General features: G+C 57.7%; 1 protein-coding gene across 1 annotated transcript; it reads right to left on the bottom strand.

Annotated features, from left to right (window-relative positions):
* Positions 1–2,052: 2,052 nt before the first annotated feature.
* Positions 2,053–21,581, bottom strand: SARS2 (seryl-tRNA synthetase 2, mitochondrial; the record flags this gene model as incomplete). The annotated part of the gene is made up of 16 exons (XM_084612259.1): positions 2,053–3,235; positions 4,047–4,112; positions 4,549–4,641; positions 5,111–5,204; positions 5,450–5,562; positions 6,157–6,244; positions 6,939–6,984; positions 8,856–8,964; positions 9,675–9,722; positions 10,501–10,606; positions 14,470–14,533; positions 15,487–15,541; positions 17,116–17,256; positions 18,672–18,701; positions 20,126–20,221; positions 21,318–21,581. 16 exons carry the CDS (start codon positions 21,579–21,581, stop codon positions 3,119–3,121), a joined length of 1,530 nt encoding a protein of 509 aa, XP_084468385.1. The 3' UTR covers positions 2,053–3,118.
* Positions 21,582–22,271: the final 690 nt, after the last annotated feature.

Raw genomic sequence — 22,271 nt, forward strand, 5'->3', positions numbered from 1 at the left:
TCGCAGTCACCGCTGACGCCAGCGGGGCCTCCAGGGGGCGCTCTCCCCTCGCAGTCACCGCTGACGCCAGCGGGGCCTCCAGGGGGCGCTCTCCCCTCGCAGTCACCGCTGACGCCAGCGGGGCCTCCAGGGGGCGCTCTCCCCTCGCAGTCACCGCTGACGCCAGTGCAGTGGGAGGTTCAGTAGTGGGCGCTCTCCCTCTGCAATCAGTGCTGATTAGCCCTGAGCAAATGACTGGCCGTTTTGGGACCCTCCACCCCCCCAAAATCAGGTAGGTTCGAGCCAAAATGCAAAAAATAAAATAAAACAAAAACAACTGTTTGTGCATTGGATCGAACCCGGCCTTCAAACCAAAACACGGCTTTTCAATGGTTTCAGTCAGAAATTTAGCTAATTAGACGTTTAAAAAAACCAAACATTTTTTCAGCCAAAACTATTTGCCAAATTCCACCCAAATGCACAAATAGTTTCGGTGCCCTGAAAAATGCTCTTTGGGCGGGGGGGGGGGTGACTTTACTCTTTGCAAAGAAAAAAAAAAAGAAGATCCGGTCTCGTGCTGCCCTCAAAGCGAGGGGGGGCACGGTGCTGCGGGGGCAACTCCGGAGGGGGCGCTCTCCCCTCAGACTCAGACGCAGCCGCCCGGGGCATCGCGAGCCCTCGGCCTGCAGCCGAGTTTGAAGCAGTGGGCACCCGGCCCTAGCTCCCGGCGAGCGCTGATAAATGCCGTGCCCCTCGCTGTTGATCAGCGCAGCCAGGAACGGGCAGCTGGCAGCTGTTCTGTGCTCGCCTTTGCAGGCCCCTCTTTGTGGCAGAGCAATTGTCAGGCTGAGCCAGGCAAAAAGGGTTGCACCCTGTTCCCTTCGCAGGAGCAAAGCAGCCCCAGGGAGGACGCAGGAGGAATTGAATCAAATCAGCCGGCATGGCAAATTTCTAAGCAATAAAAAGCCCCGGGGGGGGGGGGAGCAGCAGGTTTTCACGTAAACCTGGACTACTTGCCCCTCTCTGACGCTGGCTGGCAAGGGCAGAGGTGATGGACAAAACAGCTTTGTCCTACCACGTCTCTGGGATCCCAACTTGGCTACCGCCAACCCAGTCGCACCGGGGCCTGTCGTTCTTTGAGCAGCCGGCATTGCTCAGCTGCTGCGTTCCGTACCAGAAGCGGCTGCATCTCAGCCCAGGGGGAGCGATCCCCGTATAAACAGCTGCCATCTTTCCACCCCAGAAGTGGCAGCATTTCAGTGCTGGGGGAGGATAAACAACTGTGGACTGCCAACTTGGGGTTGGAAGGATTTCACTGGTGGGGAGCAATCCCCATATAAACAGCTGCCACCTTCCACCCCAGAGGTGGCTGCATCTCAGTGCTGGGTAAACTGTCCATCTATAAGCAGCTGTCACACCCCGCCTCAGAGACGGCTGCCTCTCAGTGGCGAACAGCAGTTCTGTACAATCACGAAGGGTCAGATCCTGCCCCGAAGGCAGGGAAACCACTGGCCAGGGGAGCTGTTCCAGTACCCTGCACCCTGTCCTGCAGGCGTCGCTCTCCTCCGTGGAATAACTGCTGGAGCACAGAGGAGCAGGGGGTGCAGGAGCATTGGCTATTCCGTTCCCTGGTGACTCTGGACCACAGTAGCAATTAAGATCAATTTGCCACAGTCAATTGGTGCCTCCCCCTCCAATGCAGCAGGACTGGAGATCTCAAAGCACCAGGGCAAAGGGAATTCCCTGAGGCAGGAGGGTTTTCCCAACCGCACGACAGGGCTGATCCAAAGCACACAGAGGTCAATGGAGATGCTGGGTCAGGTCCTTCCAGACCAACTTCCCCTCCACCCTGCCGGGAAAGGCTCAGCCGAGGATCCACAAAGACAGAAGGGGAGGGGTGACCCCCATTCCACACAGTGGGAAACGAAGTGATTTGTTCCAAGGTCATGAGTCAGTGGCGGAGCTAGGAGAGAACCCAGGAGTCCTGACTCCCAACCCCCCTTGCTGTAACCCACTGGACCCTGCTCCTCCCTAACCAGTTTGTGTTTTAAGCAATGACCTTGAGAACAGAAGAACCTTTTCCAATTGCAGATTTAATGGGTGGCACAATCTCGTTGCCTTGATTGGCAGCTCCAGGAACCCCATGCCCCACTTTGGCAGCTGCCCCACTCAGGTATCTCTCTCCCCCTCTCAGCTCCTTGGCTGGGATCCTGCCCACCTGCAGTCAGTCCAGCGACCGATCAGGGAGCCTGGATCTCCCTTTCCTTCCCCATAGCATGGGCAGCTGCAAGGGCGAACCTCCCCACCCCACACACTGCCCCCCTGCTTGGTTGCCAGAGCCCCGGGGGACCCTGGCTACGGCTGAGGGGGAAGTACAGTCTCCATGGCCTGTTCTGCCTCTCCACTGAGGCTGCCGGTGAGAATTGGTGCCGATCCTACTCTGTGCGAAGCGGCTCCACCAGGGAGCTGGGCTGAGACCTGGCAAAACTCATTTCACGTCAGGGTCTCCAAAGGGCTGGCCGATGGGAACACGCTGCAGCCAGCGCTGGCCCGAGTCAGATGAGAACCGGCAGCCCGCAGGGAGAAAAGCTCTCGATCTCGTCAGCAATCAGCTCCGCCGGTCGTGGCTGGTACCGGCAGGGAGGTTGCGGAGCAGGACACGGAGAGGGAATTGTTCAGGGCGTGAATGAATCTAGCCATGGCGGCAGCATGCCCCCACAAAGGCCTCTAAGCCAGATCTCTCCTCCTCCTCGCCAGGGGTTACTGATGGAGGAACCCAGGAGTCCTGGGGAGAACACAGCTTCCTGCTTCTTGCCAGTGCTGGGGTCTGGCTCCAGGCAGCTCAATCCAGTGCCGGAAGGATCTTGGGGTTTCTGAAGCACCTCAGACCCCATCCACATCGGCCCCATCCAGGTGCCACAGACCAACTCGAGGGGGCAGGAGAAGGGACGGGTCACAAGCCACTGAGAATAACCTGGGTGTGGCTCAGAGCCGGAAAACAAGCCAGGAAAGGCCCCTCTGAATGCTGCCGGGGTGTGCGCGTGTCTCGTCTGCGTCCGGCTGGGCTGGCGGGGTCGGGGGGGGGGGGAGTGGGATCCCCGACAGCTGGTCCCCGTTACGGCTGCTCCCGGTGGGCTGCTCAGCAGCGTTTGGGCTGGTTGGGCCCGATGTATTTCAAGGGGGCGTAGCTGGGTTTGACGATGATTTCCGCACCCAGGAATGGCTGCAGGATCGCGGGGACTCGGACGCTGCCGTCCTGGGGGGAGGAACGGGGCAGGGGGTGGTTAAGACGCAGCACTGGGGGGGGGGGGAATCCACCCCCCCATGGCTAAACAACAGCAGTGACTGTAGACGTTACCCGCTAGCTCCCACCTGGAGCCCACTCCACCATCCTGGCTCCGGGCCTGTCTGCCTGGGCAGAAGGATGCTCCCTGCTCCCCAAAAAAACTTGGATCTTGTTGGGGGGAGGGAATCTGGAATGGGGCCCACACTGCTGAGCCATCCCCGATTTTCTGCGCTGCTCCCCAGCTGACGGAGAGAAGGGGGGCAGGGAGGAATTTCCCCCCAGCTTGGCAGGGACATGGGGATTTCCCCGCCACACCCACTTTCCTCCGTAGCCAGGGGTGCAGGATCATCTGGGGAGATCTCCCCTCATCGATTCCCTGCAAGTGCAGGGGCATTGGGGGCCCCTTGCTCTCGGGGACAAATGCCCTGAGTTGCCTCACGCTGCGAGCGCACTCCAGCCATCGGCGGGTGCTACTTAACGGCCCGTGCTGTGTGAGAGGTTGCACCAGATGAGCTAACGGCCCCATCTGGCCTGAAACGGGAACCGGGAAAGTGCCTTCTAAATTCAACCCTAGCCTGGCTCTGGTTCAGTGGGGGAACCTCCCCACTTCTCTACTCCTGGCTGGGGCAGAGAATCCAGGCTGCCACAACTCTGCCCTCTCCCCCGGGGCCGTGTGGCCGGCCCCCCTCCGCCGCGCTGGTCGTCAGTGGGGACAGCTGCCCCCAGGCCCAGGAGCCGAACGCAGGGCACAGATGTCCCTCGCGGTGGGACGGGAGCGCACCTTGAGCTGGTTGGACTCCAACAGAGCGATCAGCACCCGTGGGACAGCGCAGGCCGTTCCGTTGACCTGGGGAGAAGAACAGCGCGAATGACGGGGGGGGGGATTTAATCCCCCCTGCCCCACAGCCGCTCACCAGCCGGTGACCTGCATCTGCCAGCCTCCCGAGCAGCTCCGGGACCTGTAGCCATGAAGTTTGCTCGCCCCCACGGCGGATGAATTTATTAACATACAACGTTCCCCCTGCACGATCCAACCTGACAGACAAAGGGACCCCTCCCTCCCCCAGTACTGAGCCGTAGCCCCCTCTGGGGTGGGGCGTGGGGACGGTTTCTACAGGGACCCCTCGCCCAGCACTGGGATGCAGCACCCAGGCTCTGTTAGGTCTCCCACCCAAGTCCAGCTAGATCTGACGCTCCTGTGAAATCGCCTGAGAAACGCCCCTCACTCCTTTTGGGGGGCGTGCGGGTGTTCCCCATCTCCCCCCGCCGCCCCGGGCACTCACTGTATGTGCGTAGCGGAGCTGCCCCGTCTGGTCGCAGTACATGATGTTCAGACGCCGGCTCTGGTAGTCAGTGCAGTTGGAGGCGCTGGAGATCTGGGGAAGCGAGGAGGGGGCCGTGTGGCGGGAGGTGGCTTGGGGGACGGCAGTCACGTGACGCAGAAAGCAGCCACATGACCCGCCAAGGGCATTAGGTTGTCCCCACATCCAGACCAGTTCCCTCCCCCAACACCTCCCCAGGGACAGACCAGTGGGCCTGGTGCCGCCACACCACTCCCCACAAATGGACTCTCCCCCCCCCCATCAGTACATTTGCATTAGGGGTGTGTGTGAGATTGTACATCTCCTTCCTGACCCCTCACATGCCTATCCACCCCCACACCCTGAAGCATGCGGGTGGACAGCCATTGTGGTTGGGATCCTAACCTAAGGGAGCCAAGGCACATGGGGCGGCAGCAGATATCAGCCAGGGCTGCCCCCTTTGCCCCAGATCCCCTGGACAAGCTGCTCCCTTGGTGCCTGGATTTCCCCCACCCCCAGCACCGCTCCAGCTGGCGGTTCTCACCTCGCCATACTTGCCCCTGCCAGGCATCCAGGCTTCGATGTCGTATTTCCGGTAGGCGGGCAGCCCGAGCTCCTGGGTGGGCATATCCAGGACCCTGCCGCAGAGAGATCGATCAGGCAGGTGGCGGGAGGTACGGACCAATCCCAGCACTCGGGGCACCCGGTCCGAAGCAGGGCTGGGGCTGCTGGGGCCGTTTTCCCCAGCCGAGCCGGGAAAGCAGCCCTGAGCCGCCAAGGAGGGCAGAAGGGTAACCCTTGCGGGGGTGCTCCCCACCCCTACCCCATAGCTCCCCTTTTGACAAGGGCCTGCAGAACTCCCAGCCTCCCCTTCCCCGCTCACTTGTAGTGCAGCCCCAGCTCGGAGAAGATCTCCTTCTGCAGGGCGAGGAACTCCTCCAGCAGGGCGGCACTCTCCTCCCCGCTCTCCGCCGCCGTCACCCCGAACATCTCCACCTGTGGGGGGGGGAGAGAAACTGGCGCATCAGGCAGGAGGAGCCGCTGCCACCCCCCCTGGAACCGGGTGCCGCTCCTCGTGCCGTCCCATGGGCCTTTTATTCGGGAGGGCTCCCAGGCCCCCCTCCCTCGACCTGCACTGACCCTGTCCCCCAGGGCTGGGATCTTGGAACGCCACCCTGCTGTCAATGCCCTGTGACAGGACCCTCCTGACCCGAAGATGCCAGGCTGGTGGGAGCGGTCGGCCCAGAGGGTGTCGGTTCTGATCCAGCCCCGGGGAGGAGGCGCTGGCAGTCCGCTCCCCATCGGGTCAGCGGTTAGGGTAGGACAGAGGATCTCAGTCCAGGCCCCAGGTGCCAACGCAGATAAGCCCCCTTGGCCGGTAGCTGGAGCAACCCAGAGCGGGATCCTGTATGGGAACTAAGCGCCTCTCTGCTCACCCTTCCTCAGCAAAGGGAAGGTGGCCCTGCCTCTTGCAGAGGGGTCTAGTGGTTAGAGCAGGGGGCTAGGAGTCAGGACTCCTGGGTTCTAATCTCCCATTCCCCCTTGCCCCCCAGTTCCTGCTTTCCCCAAGAGAATGAATGGCGCCCCTACCTTGGTGAACTGATGGACTCTGTACAACCCCCAGGGCTCCTTGCCAGTGTCGGTCTCGGTTCTGTAGCAAGTGCTGGAACACACGGTTCTGGCAAAGGGGAAAGGGACAGGCCAGGCCATGAAATTAAACCCATTGTTCCAGCCCTCTCCGGGGCTGGGGGGGGGGGAAGAACCCCCACAGCTGCCATGGGGGTGCATCATTAGCTCCACTGGACAGAGTGGGGAAACTGAGGCACCGAAGTACAGACTTTTCCCTATTCGACTCCGAGCCAGGAACAGAACCCTGAGGTCTCGGGGCAGGCTTGGGAGTGAAGGAGGTTGGGAGTCAGGACTCCTGGATGCTATTTCGGGCTCTGGGAGGGGAGTGGTGTCCAGTGGTTGAAGTGCGGAGGGGGAGGAGGTGCTGTGGGTGTCAGGATTCCTGGGTTCTATCCCCGCCCCCCCTTGTGGAATACAACAAGAATTTACTTTGCACAGCGTTCCCAAACCCCTGGCAGGGAATAAATGACACTGGAGGGACAGAGAAACCAAGTCTGCTGAGGGAGGAAAAGTGGGTGCGATTCCAGATGAGACAGAGAACTGTCAGGGTGGGAGAAATACGGGGCAAGTGCCCAGGACGGCGAGCGCTGCGGGGGAGAAGGCTCTTGCGCTGAGCGCCGTGGGATTGCACGGAGGGGCCAGTCAAAGGGCCGGAGCTGGGATGGGAGCAGAGAGAGACAGATCAAGAAGGAAGATGACGACTGTGAAAAACAAACCATGTGAGGCAAGGGGAAGGTTATTACCTGACAGGCATGTCCTCCAAATTCACAGCATGATCCATGAAGTAGCCTGGAAAAAGGGGGAGGAGGGTTTCAGTAAGGGGCACAAAAGAGGGTGATGGGGTGGCCCCCTCCTTGTGCCGGGCATGCTAAGCCCTTCTCCTGGGTACAGCAGCAACAAGACCAAGGCCCCTGCGCTGCTGGATTCTCTCGGTGGACGGCTGGAGAAAGCAGGGAATAGACAGAGCCCACACTATCAGCTGTAGGGAGATCTTCCTGGGCTGGCTCGCGACCGCACTGCTGGCTCAGCAGAGGAGAGAAAACATGTTCCCTGCAGGATCTAAAGCCAACGAAGGAGTTGGGGGGAGGGGGGGGCGTTAACATAACCCCCCCCGCCACCCCGAAACAATGAACTACCACCACCATGGGGACCAGGCTGCTCAACCTGGCTCAAAGGCCCTGGCACACGATGCACCTGGAACAGCACAAAGCGCCCGCCCTGACATAGGGCAGAGGGTCCCTCACGCTCCAGCCCAGAGACAGGCCCTGCTGGGTGCCTGGAGGTCTTCGAGACCTGCCAGCTGGAAGACGGGTGAGCGCCTGCGGTTCCTGGTTTGGGGTTTTTTCCCCCAGATCTGTTCTCTCCGGAGCGCTTTTGTTCTGAATAAATAGGCCGCGACTGGTCGCTGGCTAACTCTCAGCACAGCGGCAGAGAACAGACTGGTGGGGGCAGAGCTGCTGGCGGATCCGGGGCAGCCTGAGAATTAAGGCTACGCCGGAGCTTGGGGTGCAATTCCCAGCAGGGACAGAGGTACCCGACTCCGTAATACTCAGGCCGTTCACCGTCGACTGGAGAAAACCGGCCGGATCGGCGGAAGACACAAGCCTACGGCACACTGGAGGAACCAGGCACAGAAACGGGACGGCGTTTGTCCGCCAGCCACCGTGTGAGTCCCGGCCTCGAGACAACCGAAGGCAGCGGTCGGGTGGACTGGCAGCGGTCGCTCGCTATTCCCCCGGCTGCACCAGAGCGCTGAAAACCCAGAGGGGCTCGGAGACGCCTGGAAGAAAGCCACGCAGCGTGGGCAGGGCCGCTCGGTGTCTAAGTGCTCTGTTGGAGATGTACCCGCGCTCGCTCCGGTCGAGGGAGCATGCAATCAAGTGCAGCCGCGGCGGAGTCAGGGCTAGTCTGAGGAGGTGCCTGGGGTCTCGCAGGGGAGGGGTCACACCGCTATTCTTTGCCCGCTAGCTCTGTCCGAAGTGGGAATTACAGCTCCCAGCTCCAGGGTAGACGAACTCAAAGCCCCCCAGCCAGGAGGAAGAGGATGGTGGGATCCTGCCCTGATGAAGGTGCCGGCTGGAGGCCTGAGATCTAAGCAGGGAGGTGCACTGGGATCCGAGAAGGGGCCGGTTAAAACTAAAATGTCCTTTTTAGGGCCCCTGAAGCAATCCCAGCTGGCAGAGTTCCTAGCTCCCGGAGCGTTTGAGGAGCTCGGGAAAGAAGCTGCTTAATCCAGTTTCTAAGGGCCTGGCGTCAGAGTCTCCAAACTTACAACTGAAAAACCGATTTTCCCAGGCCTAGGTCTGGTCTCTTCTCCCTTTGGCTCAGCTTCCTTTCCCTGTTTACACACAGCCCCAGTGCAGGGCAGGGCGTGCCGTGATTGCACCCGGCTGCCAGTTCCAGCCGGTCCCTTAAAGGGGTAATATGCCCTGCAACCGGTGTGGGGTCGGAGGTGCAGCGAATGCAGGAAGCGTAAATGATCAGACATCAGCCCAGGGGCCTGGGGCTCAGGGATCAGACCAACCTCATCTCACATTGACCTGGGCCCTTCCATCCCGTCCCCACCACCGCTGCTGAAATGCGGCCACCTCTGGGGCACAGCGTTTCAGTGTCGCACCAGGAAGCCGAGGACGGACATGGCCCGCCGGTTCCTGCCTCACCTGCGATGCCGACCTCGGAGGTGCCAGCCAGGCACAGGTCCTCGAAGCGGGTCGGGTCGATGTTGTACACCGGGGACGGGACGGCGTTGGGCTGCATGCCACAGCCTTCCTGAAGGGCAGAGGTTGCAGAGCCCTGGTTATTTCCACGGTGTCCAGCTCCCCAGTAGAGCAACCCACCCCTGCCAGGGCTCCCCCAGTCCTGGGTGGCCACCCTGTCGGCTCACCCAGAATCGCGCCTGCCCTCCCTCCCTCCCAAATTCGAGGTTCCGAGAGGTGGCCAGACACTCTGCACGGCTGATGGACCCATGGCCCTGCTCCTAGTGGGAGAAATGGAGAGTGAGGGAGACCGCAAGGGGCCTGGAGCAGGGTGGGCAGACCCCCGGGGAGCACCAGTAACAGGGGGAGGAGCAAGCTGGTGGAGAATGCACGACCCTGGGAATACAGGGCTTGGGGGAAGTCGGGCCAGCTGCCACTCTCAGTGTAGAGCTGTGGGGCAGGGTGGGTGCCTGGGAGCAGAGAGAGACCTGGGAGCCAGCAGAGCTGGGGGTGGAATGAGCACCCGGGAATTGGCACTGCTGGGAATGCAGAGGCAGGAGCCAGCATCACTGGGATCCCAGAGCTGGGGGCTGACGGGATCAAGTTGTAACAGGAACACTGGGATAGAGGAGTCGGGGGCCAGCACTGGGAACACGGCACCGACACAGCCGGCCTCTGGGAGACCCTACTGTCAAGGCCAGCAAAGAACGGGGGGCGGGGAAGTCAGAAACTTTCATGTTCCTGGGCAGGGGCGGGCCAGGGCTCCGTCCCCAGGACACTTACAAACACGGCTCCTCGCAGCAGGTCTGGAACGGCCATCGGAATGAAGCCCTAGGCAGGGAGAGAGAAAGGAGAAGATCCTACAGGCCAGCGGACCCAGGGCGACTGTCCCTTCTCCCAGCATGCCCTGCAGGGACCCCGGGGACGGGGGGAGGAGGCAGGGGAGATTGGGCTCCGTGACCCCATTCAGCCTCTGCGGAGGCTGCCGACCAGGGGGTTGAATTCTGGGGGCGGTTTGGCGCTGCGGACAGCAGGGGCTGGCCTGAGACCGACCAAATGTCCTGACACAGGGTCTATCCGAGGACGCCAGTGGGGCATGGAGCCTCAAAATCCTATTAATGAACTGAATCCTGACGCCCCCTCAAACACGTGCGAGTCAGCGGCACAGTCTGGAACAGAACCTAGGAGTCTTGACGACGACTCCCCCTTCCCCCGCCTTTTCCCGGGGCTCTATCCACTGGACACCACTCCCCTCCCAAGCCCGGAAATAGAACCCAGCAGTCTGAGCTCCTGATCCCACCCTTCCCTTCCACAGCTGGAAGCAGGAACCAGGAGTCCTGGCTCTCTGCTCTAACCACTAGATTCCACTCCCACCCTCCCCAAGCCCAGAAATAGAGCCCAGGAGCCCAACCTCTCTGCTCTAAGCCCTAGACCCCACTCCCCTTCCAGAGCTGGGAACAGAACCTCTGACTTCCAGCCCCTCCCCATTCCAGCCACCAGACCCCACCCCGCTCCCCAAGCTGGGGAGCGAGCCCAGACGCCTCGCACCCTGCTCCAACCACTAGATCAGGCTGCCCCCAGGCCACACGGCAAACCCAGCTGGAAGTACCTGTTTCACCAACTTGCTGACGGTGAACTGCACCAGGGCATGCTGGAGCATGGCTCCAGCCCCACGGAGATAATAGGAGCGGTGGCCTGAGATGTGAGAGAGGCGCCTGCATGGGGAGAGAAAGGAAGAGAGACCATGTCAAGCCACTTCCACTGGGCAACATAACACAGGGAGCGACTGGCTGCTCCCGGAAACATGGCGCAGCCCTAACCTGGAGCCCAGCTCTGCTGTTGACTCCCTGTGCGATCACGGCCAAGTCGCTTAGCCTCTCCGTGCCCCAGTTTCCCCAGCTGTATAACAGCACCGCCCTACCTCACAGGGGTGGTGGTGGGGAGCTTCAGATTGTCAGTCACCATTGGGGTCACGGAGCCCAATCTGCCCTGCCCCCCCCCCCCGTGGTCCCTGCAGGGCATGCTGGGAGAAGGGGCAATTCAGAGAAAGATTAAAGGATTGCAAAACCTGCCTTATAGCGAGAGATTCAAACTACATAGCTTAACAAGGAGACGTTTAAGGGGCAGCTTGGCCCCAGGCTATAAGTACCTCCATGGGGAACAACTATTTAATAACGGGCTCTTAGTCACTGGAGCAATTGACCAAGCGTCATGGAGCATTCTCCATCACAGACAAAGTTTAAATCAAGAGTTTTGCTATAAGTTCTGCTTTGGGGCAGTTCTCTGGCCTGGGATATACAGGAGGTCAGACCAGACGATCACGGTGGTCCCTTCTGGAGGGGAATCTGTGACGATCCAAGGATGGTGGGCGAAGGAGTTGAGACGGAAACAGCTATTGTCCCATTTAATGGACAAAGGGGCCAGATTCGTCTCTGGAGTAATTCCACTCACTCCCGCCTTCCTGGAGCCACGGGAGCATCTTGAAGAGGGAGAGAAATTAGCCAAGCCCCGTGACACCCGTGCAGATGCCGAGGGAGAAGAGACTTTTTCCATGACGGGCCATCGCTCTCACCCCAGGGCAGTGGGGGAGTCAGGGGAGGCGCGCCTGATGTCGGAAAGTGCCCGAGGCCCACAGCCGAACAACAGGGAGGAGAAAGGGCAACCCACGCAACATTTATGGCCCCTCCATTCTGCAGGAGGCTGGGGGCGTCAGCAATCAGCTAATGGGCCCAGAGAGAGCAACAGCTGATCTGGAACTCAGGGCCCCCGAGGCATCCAGACACAGCAGGTGGCTGATCACTTTAGTGCGGTCTGATGCCCTAACTACAAGATCAACATGCCTATTGGAGGGTGCCCCTTTGATGTGGTTAGAGCGGGGGCGGGGGGCATCAGGACTCCTGTGTTTTATTCTCTGTCCAACCTCTGAATCCCTCAGGCAGCTCAGTTAAGTCACTGCCTTGCTCTGTGCCTCAGTTTCCCCACCTGGGAAGTGGAGAGAATAAGATGTCCCAGCCTCTAAAGGGTGGGTTTTTTAGAAGGGCTGATTCAGGGTGGTGAAGCTCAAGATCTTTGCCATTTCACAGAGGAGAAAACTGAGAGAGGGCTGAAGGGACTTGCCCCCAACAGAACCCAGGAATCCTGACTACCAGACCCCCCCGGTTCTAACCACTAGACCCCACTCCCCTCCAAGACCGGGGATAGAACCCAGAGTCCCGATTCCCAGCTCCTGCTGCTCTAACCACTAGACACCACTCCCCTCCCAGAGCCGGGGATAGAACCCAGGAGTCCTGACTCAGGCCCCCTTTGCTCTAATCACTAGACCCCACTTCCTCTTTGTAATTCAGACCTAGGATCTTCCATGAAGGTGTCCAGTGGGACCCGTCTCCCCATGTCAGCTGGCAGCTGCGTGCTCCAGCCTAGCCAGAGCAGATCACACTGTTAACTACCAAAAAAGCCAGAGGTAGGTTCCCAAGAACCAGTGTCTGACAGCTGCCATTTTGGGAGACATCCCAAGGGGACTGAACCAAACACCTGGAGAGCTGAAATCACAAGCTGCTACGAGCCAGGCCCCCGAATCTGGCTCTTAACAGACCCGCATCCCCTGCGGACACGAGCCATGTAACACACATGGCCCAGCACGTGGCACTTGGGCATTAAAGCACCAGATCCGCAACTGGTTTAAGCTGCCAGAGCTCCACTGAACTCAGCAACGCTTCATCCGTTTGTAGCTGGCCGAGGACGTTGGTCGTTGACAATGGCTGTTTCTCTTCCAACCCAGCGGCCTCCCGAGGTCTGTGGTGTTCTGCCTCGACAGCAGGCAGTTGCTCCCCCAGCAGCCATCTGCCACCCTGCCAGAGAGAGTTTATGGCTCTCCCTGCACAGAGCGCAAAAGATGCAAGGCAGATCTGCCTGATGGTGAATGGGCAGGCGACATTTACGAGGGATCGGCGGCTTCGGGGGGGCCACCTAGTCTCGGCTGTTTTAAAGAGACAAGCCCTTCGACTCAAACAAGCCCCAATCTGGGCTACAGGCCAGACTATCTGACATCCTGCCTGGACTAAGGTTCTGCTCTCTTCTTCCCCAGGACTTCCCAGGTAGACAGCATCCCCAGGGCCCGATTTTCACAGGTGCTCAGCACCCACAACTCTGAGGTCAACCGCTCAGCGCCAGTCAAAGTCCAGCCCCCGGCCAATCGATCCTCAGCTCCCCCCGATTAGATGTATTATAGGAGCCCCACTGAAACCAGGGCCCTGCAGAGGCAGTCCCTGCCCCAAGGAGCTCACAGGCTGAGGTCAGGGTTGGGAGGGGAAACTGAGGCATGGAGAAGGCACATGACTCGCCCAAGGTTACTCAGCATGTCAGTGGCAGAGACCGGAATAGAACCCAGGTGTCTGGATTCCCATGCCTCAGTCCTTAGGCCACAGCGCCTTCCTTTTGTTACTTCACCCTGCAGGAGACCTGAGCTCGTTCCTTGCCCGGAGCTATCCAGAGCCTCCATCACCCCAAAGGACACAAGAACCAAGCAAGTTGCAGCCACGGCTGTGAAACTGACTTCCTGGGCTGCTTGTGAACAGCTACCCCTCACTCTCCCATCTGTGCATCCGGCCCTCTCCCTTCCAATCTGCTGCGAGCAACATGCAGAAAATTTCAACCTCACAACCATCCACAGTTCACGAGAGCAGACAGCCCCCTCCGCATCCCCTGGGGGTCCCCCAAGGGCAGGCGCAGGGGCCAGCTGCCTCATCGATGGGATCGCAAAATGCAGTCTCCCAGTCTGGAGTGGTCTCTCCAAACCTGACCCTCTGCCAGAGGCAGGAAGGTATAAACGCGGGGGGGGGGGAGGCGGCTAGTAAGTCACGGCCCTTTAGGCTCCAAGGGTCTGATGCTCAGATATATTCGAGACCCTTCGGCAGTGTAAAGGGATCACACGGTGGGTGGAGATGGCCTCCCAAGAAGCCACCCTGCGCAGCAGTCTCTGCAGCTGGTGTGCAAGTGGCAAAGGGCCCGGCCTGCAGCACAGGGGGTGGATCGGGGACATGGCCGGAGCGCACTTTTTGTGCTGTGGCTATTCTCTGCCCCCCGCGGCCCATGGGTTAGAGCGGCCCTGAAGCTTTGCACCTGATTTCCAGTCTATTTGTCCAGCTTCAACGTTCAACCAAGGGATCTTGTCAGGCCTTCGTCAGCTAGACTGAAGACCCCTCTCTCGTCACATTGCTGCTCTCCACCTACGTACCTAGAGACTGGGATCAAGTCTCTCCTTTACCTTCTCTTCGTTAAGCTAAAGCAGCGTTTGGGCTCTTTGAGTCTACGGCAGGTTTTCTAACCCTCTGATCATTCTCGCGGCTCTTCTCTGGCCCCTCTCCCATTTACCAACATCCCTCGTGACTTGTGGGCCCCAGTCCTGGACACGGGATTCCAGCAGCGGTCGTACCACCCAATTTAGCATTTAACGTGGAGGGCTCAGAGCCGGGTGGATTAAGCCTACGTATCAGGCAGGCCTTGGTATCAGATTTCAACCCAAAGTTCAGTGTAATGTAGCTCTAAAAACAAACCCTCCCCCCCCCCCCCACTATCTTACCTTTGTCTGACGATAGCCAGGTCTTCCCCAATTTCCAGGTGCCCCTTCACTTTGAAATCAAAAGCTAAAATGAAGGGGAGGGGAAACAAAGGGTTAAAGTCACAACGGGGTCCCAGGAGACGCATCACAGCTGTAGGGGACTCTTCCCCCACTAACTCAGTGGACACAGTACTCGGCAGGTGCATCTACTGTGCAGGATCCAGTGAGCAGAAAGCACTTGGCAGTCGGGCAAACCACCCAGGAGATTGGGCAAGCGTTAGTCTCTGCTACAGCTGGGGAAACTGAGGCACAGAGCAGGGAAGTAACTTGCTCAAGGTCACAAAGGGAGCCAGTGACAGAGCTGGGAAGACACGGTCAAAGTTATTTAGTTTCTGAACTGCAGGACAGGACCCAGGAGTCCTGACACCCAATCGTCCTCTGCTCTAACCCTTTAAATCCCACTCCCCTCCCACAGCTGGGGACAAAATCCAGGAGTCTTGTCTCCCAGCCCTGTTCTGCTCTAACCACTAGACTCCACTCTCCTCCCAGAGCCTGGGATGGAACCCAGGAGTTCTGACACCCAGACAGCTAATGTTTGAGTGACCATGCACTCCAGCTATCAGCATTCTCCCCTCACAGGGATGATGTCTGACTGCTCCCATCCTATGTCTTAATATTTGGTGTCTTCCCCCCCGCCCGCAAACACACATACTGCTGCCAAAGACCTGCAGAACCCCACTAAGCCAGCTACTAGGGCCCCATCCCCAGGCTCTCTCTGCCTGTAAGCTGCTGCTCCCAGAGTTCCCTGGGGCTCACGGGGACAAAGCCGGTCTTTCCCCTTCTCCCCAGCAGATGTTCCCATCTCCAAGGCAGATTTGGAGAAGGCAGGTCACAACCAAGGCTAACCGAGGGCCAGATCCCCCCAGCTGGGGGAAGATGGGATCAGGAACGCCAGCTGTAGATGGGCTTTGCAGCCGGCCCATGTGACCCTTCCCCACATACAGGGTCCAAAACCCGCCCCGAGAATCCACTTCCTACCTGGTTTCTCTCCCACGACCTCCACCACCCTCGCTTGGCTCTCATCTCCGACGGGCTGGAGGAAGGAAAGATCAAAGGTCGTGTGGGACCACCACAAAGATTCAAGAGAGGCATGCGGAATGCACTCCAAAACCAAAGCGGATGAGCCCCATAATTACATGGATCTCTCTCTCTCTTTGACCCGGCCTTGGGACGTGGCACCACCTAGGGGCTAACTGAATTCCAGGACACCGGAAAGGGCATTATGGGAGTTTGCGCGTTCGACCCAAAGTCCCACAATTCCAAGGGCGGCGTGAGAAAAATCCCGCAATGCAGAGTGCGAAGCAGGGGAACACTGCATGCTGGGATGCTTACCCAGAATGCAGCGCGCCTATTCACAATCTGCAGGGGAAGCAGCTCTAGCTGGTTTAGCAAGGCGGTGTGGGTTCACTGCTTTGGGCCAGTTTTACCTGTATTATCAGAGCCAAGACAGCCTTTCCACAAGAGGCAAGCCCTAAGCATGGTTCTCTAAGACCATCGGAATGGCCAGACCGGGTCAGACCGAGGGTCCATCTAGCCCAGTGTCCTGTCTCTGACAGCGGCCAGTATCAGAGCTGCAAGGGGAGCGTACAGGGCAGGGCAATTCTGGAGAGATCGGCCCTGTCTTTCCCTCCTGGCAGTAATCACACCCAGACTCCCTGATCTGCCTCTCCTATGTCCGTGGATGAGAGGCCGTTGGTTAAAGGTGGGGAGCCGGGCACAAATCAATACATCTAATGGGAGGGGAGCAGGGTCTAGCGGTTAGAGCTGCAGATACTCCACACCGTTAGGAAAAAAAAGAAAGAGTGAGGCCGTGACATTGTAAGAACGGCTGTGTGCTATGCCGGGGCAACGCTCTCCTTAGTGGGAGGATGGATGGAGAGAGAGAGAAGATAAATAAGATTTTAATGCCAGAATAAGGGACCATTCACTCATCTAGTCTGACCTCCTGTAGAGCACCGGGTGGAGATTTTCACCCAGTCACCCCTGTATTGAGTCCAAGCACTTGTGGCTGGCTAACACGTCTTCCTGAAAGGCATCCAGTTGAGATTTGAAGCCATCAAGAGCTGGTACTGACGGTTAATCACCCGCACTGTTTACCGGTGCCTTCTTTCTAACTGGACTTGGTCCAGCTTTAACATCCACCCATTGGTCCTAGTTCTGCCTTTCTCCGCTCGATTAAAGAATCTTCTCACACCTGGTCTGTTCTCCCTGGGAAGGTATTCATACACGGCGACCAAGTCACCTCTCCATCTTCTCTTTGAGACACTGAACAGACTGAGCTCCTTAAGTCTCTTCCTGTCAGGCGTTTCTTCCAGCCCTTGGGTCCCTTTCGTGGCTCTTCTCTACACCCTCCCTTGTACACGAGCAGCTGTTTAAGTCAAAGCTCAGGGACAGACTTGACTGAAATAAGGTGAAAGTTCCATATCAACATTTAAAGCCCAGGTGACTGAATCCACATACACTACAGACACCTAGCTTTACCTGGATCTCTTCTGTATTCATAAGAGTTTCCTACCAACTCTAATGTTAAGCCTCCCAGTGTCTTGAGTGACTATTGTGCACCCGTACAGCAACCCTCTGTCCCATGACCCAGCAGCCCCGCCTTACCACATCGGGGTGGGTCCAGTTCGGCAGTTTCAGAGCCTTCAGATAGTACTTTTCATCCAGTTCCATCTCCTGCTGGTACAGGGAATTCAGCTGGTTACGTATTTCCCGACCTCGGTTCCGTAGCGCTTGGTAATCGGGAAGCTGTTTGGGGGAGCAGATGAGAACATAGTAAGGAGGAGCGAGTCTCAGCCAGATCCAGGATTAAAAAGGAGCCAGGTATATATCCAATGGCCGAGTTTTGTGCCACTCTTTGAGGTTCATTGCCCATATGCCCCTGCGTATTACAGGATCTTCCCAACAGCTTGTACCCTGCACTGTATTACAGCATTCATTTCCACTGCCTCTGTCAACCACGAACCTCAAAGCAGCATCAGCCCCTTCTAGAAATTTAGAAACTGGGCACAGAAAGGCAACCCGCCCAGCATCACACAGCGGCAGACCTGGGAACTGAACTCGGACATCAGGCCAGCCAGTCCCTTGTTCTCACAAAACTAATCCAGGAGTCCCCTCTCGGAGCTGGGAACAGAAACATTCCACGGGACACCCATCACATGCTCTAACCGCCAGAGAGCCCCTCTTTTCTTTAAAGCCCTGAACATCAGGGATTTGAATGGCAGTAAAGCCTCGAGGTCACAATGAAGACCAGAGCCTCATTGCATTAGGACAGGAAAAAAGGAGACTGGTCATGCATCAGAGGGCTTAAAATCTAAAGACAGACAAAGGTGGGGTAAAAATAAAAGATGTGTTCTCTTCACGTGATAGCTGGAGAACTGCGGCTCAGGGTCACACATGAAGTCCAGTGCCCTAACCCGCATGCCCTGTCTTCCTCTCAAAGCTACCTGTCCACGCCTCATCCTGTTGCCCCAACCTCCATCCTTCCTAGTGAAGGAGGATTTCTAAGGAGCTCTCCATATGCTCCTGCCAGGGCTTGTAACGTACGAGGGCTTCTGCTAATAGCACATTCATGCTAAAAGCAGGGATGGCCCAAAACCAGCGGCCACAGATCAAACAGGCCCTGCGGAGTCCTAAACATGAAGCCTTCTAACACAGCTGATCACCTGCAGTTTTCTGTTGCACAGCTTCACTAATACATATCTATTCAGGTAGCTAGCAAGAAATCCAACGATCCAAGTCAGTTTCTGGACTATTAGGGGTGGCCATTTAGCTTCTGAACAGATTATCAAAGCAGATTTGGGTTGCTACAGTCTGATCAATTTCAAATTTTCAGGGTATATTTTAGGCATCAAGACGCAGAGCCCAGTTGATTTGCGGGAGAATCGGAAAACGGGATTTCAGTGCTCCAAGTGAGAGCAAAGTCAGAAACCCAGTGTGGCCGTTTGCTGCAGTGAGTTGGTGGATATCTCTCTGGCGCCCCCTGCTGCTCCTTACACATCACAGGCAACAGTTTAATATTCTGCTCTCCTTGGGCTTACAGCTCAGTCTACTTAAGGAATTAAGTGTGTGACCCTCTAGCATTGATCTGCAGAGGTCAAGTGTGCACTTAATGCTTCCTTGAGCTTTCACAGATTGTTACATTAGCAAAATCTGGCTCTTACCGACTGCAATGTGCTCTTGTCCTGGGTCTCCTGGGAGGAAAAAAAGAAAAACAGGAGGTAGTAAGAGTTATTTCCTTGCTGAAGGGTGTCCGGCCTAAAGAAAACAAAACCAGGGGCGCCTGGATTGTATGAAAGTAAAAAACCTCATAGCTCCCCAGCATCTGTTCTTTTAAGATGCTGAACAGAGCATCTGTGATGACGGAAAATTATACCAGCTGTTAGAAGCCACAAGCAGTAGGGGCTTTTAAACATGGAAATATTGTATTGCACACTGGGGCTGTTTGGAAACATAGGGGAAAAGGGGGCAGCCTGTGACCTAGCAGAAAATCTCACCCCAGGGCCCGGGAGTAATCTACACACTATGCACCTGATTTTCTGCTAACTTATCTCAATTTTACACCAGTGTAACTCCACCCACTTCCCTGGGGTCACTCCAGTTTTGCACTAGTATGAGGGGAGAATCAAACCCAAGGATTGCCAGCTGCTGGATTTTTCAAAGGCCCACAAGTGTGAAATGGATCCAAAAGCAGCACAAAACCCTTAGGGGTGGGGTTAGAGAATGGGGTGGGGGGGAGAGGGTTCGTCAGTCATGCTCGGCAGGGGGCGAGGCAGAAGGGGGAAAAAACAGACAAAACATGCACAAACCGCCCATAAAGTTAAACAAAAAAACCCACAAGCAGCAAGTAGACTAAAGACACCTTGCTTAAAAGTCATCAAAGTCCAAAGTCACATATTTTGAGCTACCATGGCAACCCATGAGGTCATACAGCGACAGACTGAAAGATGCACCCACTGAAGTCAATGGTAGTTTTGCCAACAGGAGTTGAGCCCAGTTACAGTCCTTTGCTTTCTGGTAAAAGGCACTTGACAGACTCTCTCTAATGGATACAGTTCATCCAGCACTAAAATGAAGCTGTTGTTGCTAGAGCGATCGGCAGCCAGGATTAGTGACGGGAGGGGGAAGAAGATCTGACCCCCTATGCTTAAGAAACGTGCCATATGGGGGTTTTAGTGTTCAGTTTCTGATGTTCTGGTCTCATCGGAAGAATCCACATAACATAAAATATGCAGAATTTGAATTAATGGGAAGGATAAAGGTTTGCATCAACTGCTGGATCCATGCTCTAGATCCAGAGAGTCTACAGGTTTCAAACCTGATGTTTGGTTCACTGTGCCATCCCCTCTGGCTACAGTAGAGGGGACTGGACTAGATGCCCTACAGAGGTCCCTTCCAGTTCTACATTTCTATGCACACAGTCACCTTTTCAAAAGGACCTGAAGTCATTCACGGCCGAGGAGATGGCAGCTGAGGCAGATGAAGCCAGGATACAGTGAATAAGGTGTCTGTGCAATTTCCAGGGATGCCCCTCGGATAAGTTCTGGACCGTGACATCTGTGTAATGGTGGGTATTTTTATTTTGGGGAATAGGACAGGTGCTGCTGTGTAGACTCACCACGAGGTATTTCACTTGAACGGAGACTTCCTCTTTCTCAGTTTCAAGTTTTCCAATCTCTTCTTGCACATTCACCAGTCTCTTCCATGTGGAGAGCTGGTGGGGATGGAAAACAGCAGCATGAGTGCTCCGAGCTGGGGTTTCTCTAACAGACGCTCCTCCGAACACTACAAAGCAGCAGGTATTTTCCACTCTGTAGATCATTTTCCCTTCTCGCTCTCCCAAACCCTCTCTGTCTTTCTTTCTTTCCCATATTCAAAGCACCACCTTTCCCCCTGAATCCAACTCTTCAACTTAACCTCCTAACCTTACGTCCTTCCCTCCCAAATCCACCTCCTCTTCCAGCTTCCCCTTACCCTGAGCTGTCTCCTTCACCACACAGAGGCAGCTGCAGCCTGCTGGCAGAAATAGCAACAGGGAAATTTACAAGGCTCTAGTCAGCTTCGGGGCTGCTGTTCAGAGTCCTGTGAGCAGGGGTGACAGAGACCAAAATCAGGTCAGAATCACCCTGTTGCTTTTGCTTGGGGAAGCTGGATCCATCTTCTCCCTGTTAGCTGGCTGCTGATCTGAAAGATGGAGCCATCACACCCAGCAGGAGCCAGGGACAACGGCAGCACACAGGAAGGCAAGCCAGTACCCTCCACTTCAGCAACCCCCCACACCCCATTCTCTGTTATCCTTTCCCCAAAGGCCCCTCCCCAGTTCTCTAAGACCCACTTCATATCCCATAAACCCATCCATTGTAGACTCCCCCATCCCCATAAACCCCACCCAGTAGTCCCCGGCAACTCCTCTATAGTCCTCATGACGCTTCCCTATAAGTCCCTCCCCTTTAGCCCATCCCATCCCCATAAACCTCCCACTCCTCTATAGCCCCCATCCATCCTCCCCCATAGGCCCCGCCCACTCTATAAATCCTTCTCATCAGCCCTATCCTATCCACTCTCCACAAGACCCTCCTCCCTCTAGCACCCACCCCAACCACCCATATCCCCTTCGCCAAGGCGCTCATTGCCCCTGCCCCCTCCCCTACCCTAAGCCCCACCCACTTACCACTAAACCCCTCCCATGTCCACAAGTCCCACCCACTTCCGCGGGGGCATTGCACACATGCCCCGCCCCCTTTCAGATAGGCCCCGCCCACTGTCCACAAGCCCCACCCCTTTCCCGCTAGGCCCCGCCCCGGACTCACGATCTCGCGCAGGTCCCGGGGCCCCAGCGGCCCCTTGCGGGTCTCCAGCTCCCGCTCCGCCTGCTCGGGCCGGGCGCTCAGCGCCGCCATGTCCAGGCGGGGCCGCGCGCTGTTCCCTTCCCGCACGTGCTCGTACAGCCGGCTCCGCCCCGCCGCCCCCTCGCTGCTCCGCCACCTCCCCGCCCCGGGCAGCCCCGGCCCCGGCAGCGCCCGCCACGCCCGGACCCGCCGCAGCGCCCGCCCCAGCGCCATGGGCGCCGCCATGTCTGCCGGTCATGTGACACGCTCGCCCCGCCCCCCTCCGGCCTCTCCCGCGCGCGCCGGCCAACCGCAGCGCGCCCCCAAGACGAGGCGGAAGGGCCAATCAGAACAAAGAACCTGCCCCTCGCCCGAGCTGGCCCCGCCCCGGAGACTGGTCGCTAAGGAGGGAGCCAGCTGGTTGCCATGGGGACGGGAGGGAGGGATGCTGAAGGAGCAGGAGCCCCCCCGTCCACCAGCCCTACCTCCCCAGCAACCCCACCCCACTCCATCCAAGGACACTGCCTCCGGGCAGGGGGAGCCTCCCGCTGAGAGCCCCCCTCCCCAGACACCCCTCTTGTACCCTGCAGAGCCCTCCTGTGTCCCACAGCCTGAGCAACACCTCCCAGCCCTCCCCAGACAAAGACAGCTCCCCCAGGGAGACCCCACCACCCAGAGACCCCCAGTGCTCTCCCAATCCATAACTCCCCCATGTGACCCATCCTCAGAGTCCTCCTATGTCCCACAGTCTGAGCAACACCCCAGTGCTCCATCACCCTGAGTGACTCTCCTGGAGACCTCTGGTACCTGCAGGGTCCCCCAATGTACCACAGCCTGATCAACGCTCCAGAAGCCCCTCTCCCAGGAGCAGAGGAAGAGACTCCTCCCTCCCCCCGAGCCTGAGTGACTCTTCCAAAGAGACCCCATAGCCAGAGA

Source organism: Lepidochelys olivacea (assembly GCF_965140295.1).
Source record: "Lepidochelys olivacea isolate rLepOli2 genome assembly, chromosome: 23".
NCBI classification, from domain to species: Eukaryota; Metazoa; Chordata; order Testudines; family Cheloniidae; genus Lepidochelys; species Lepidochelys olivacea.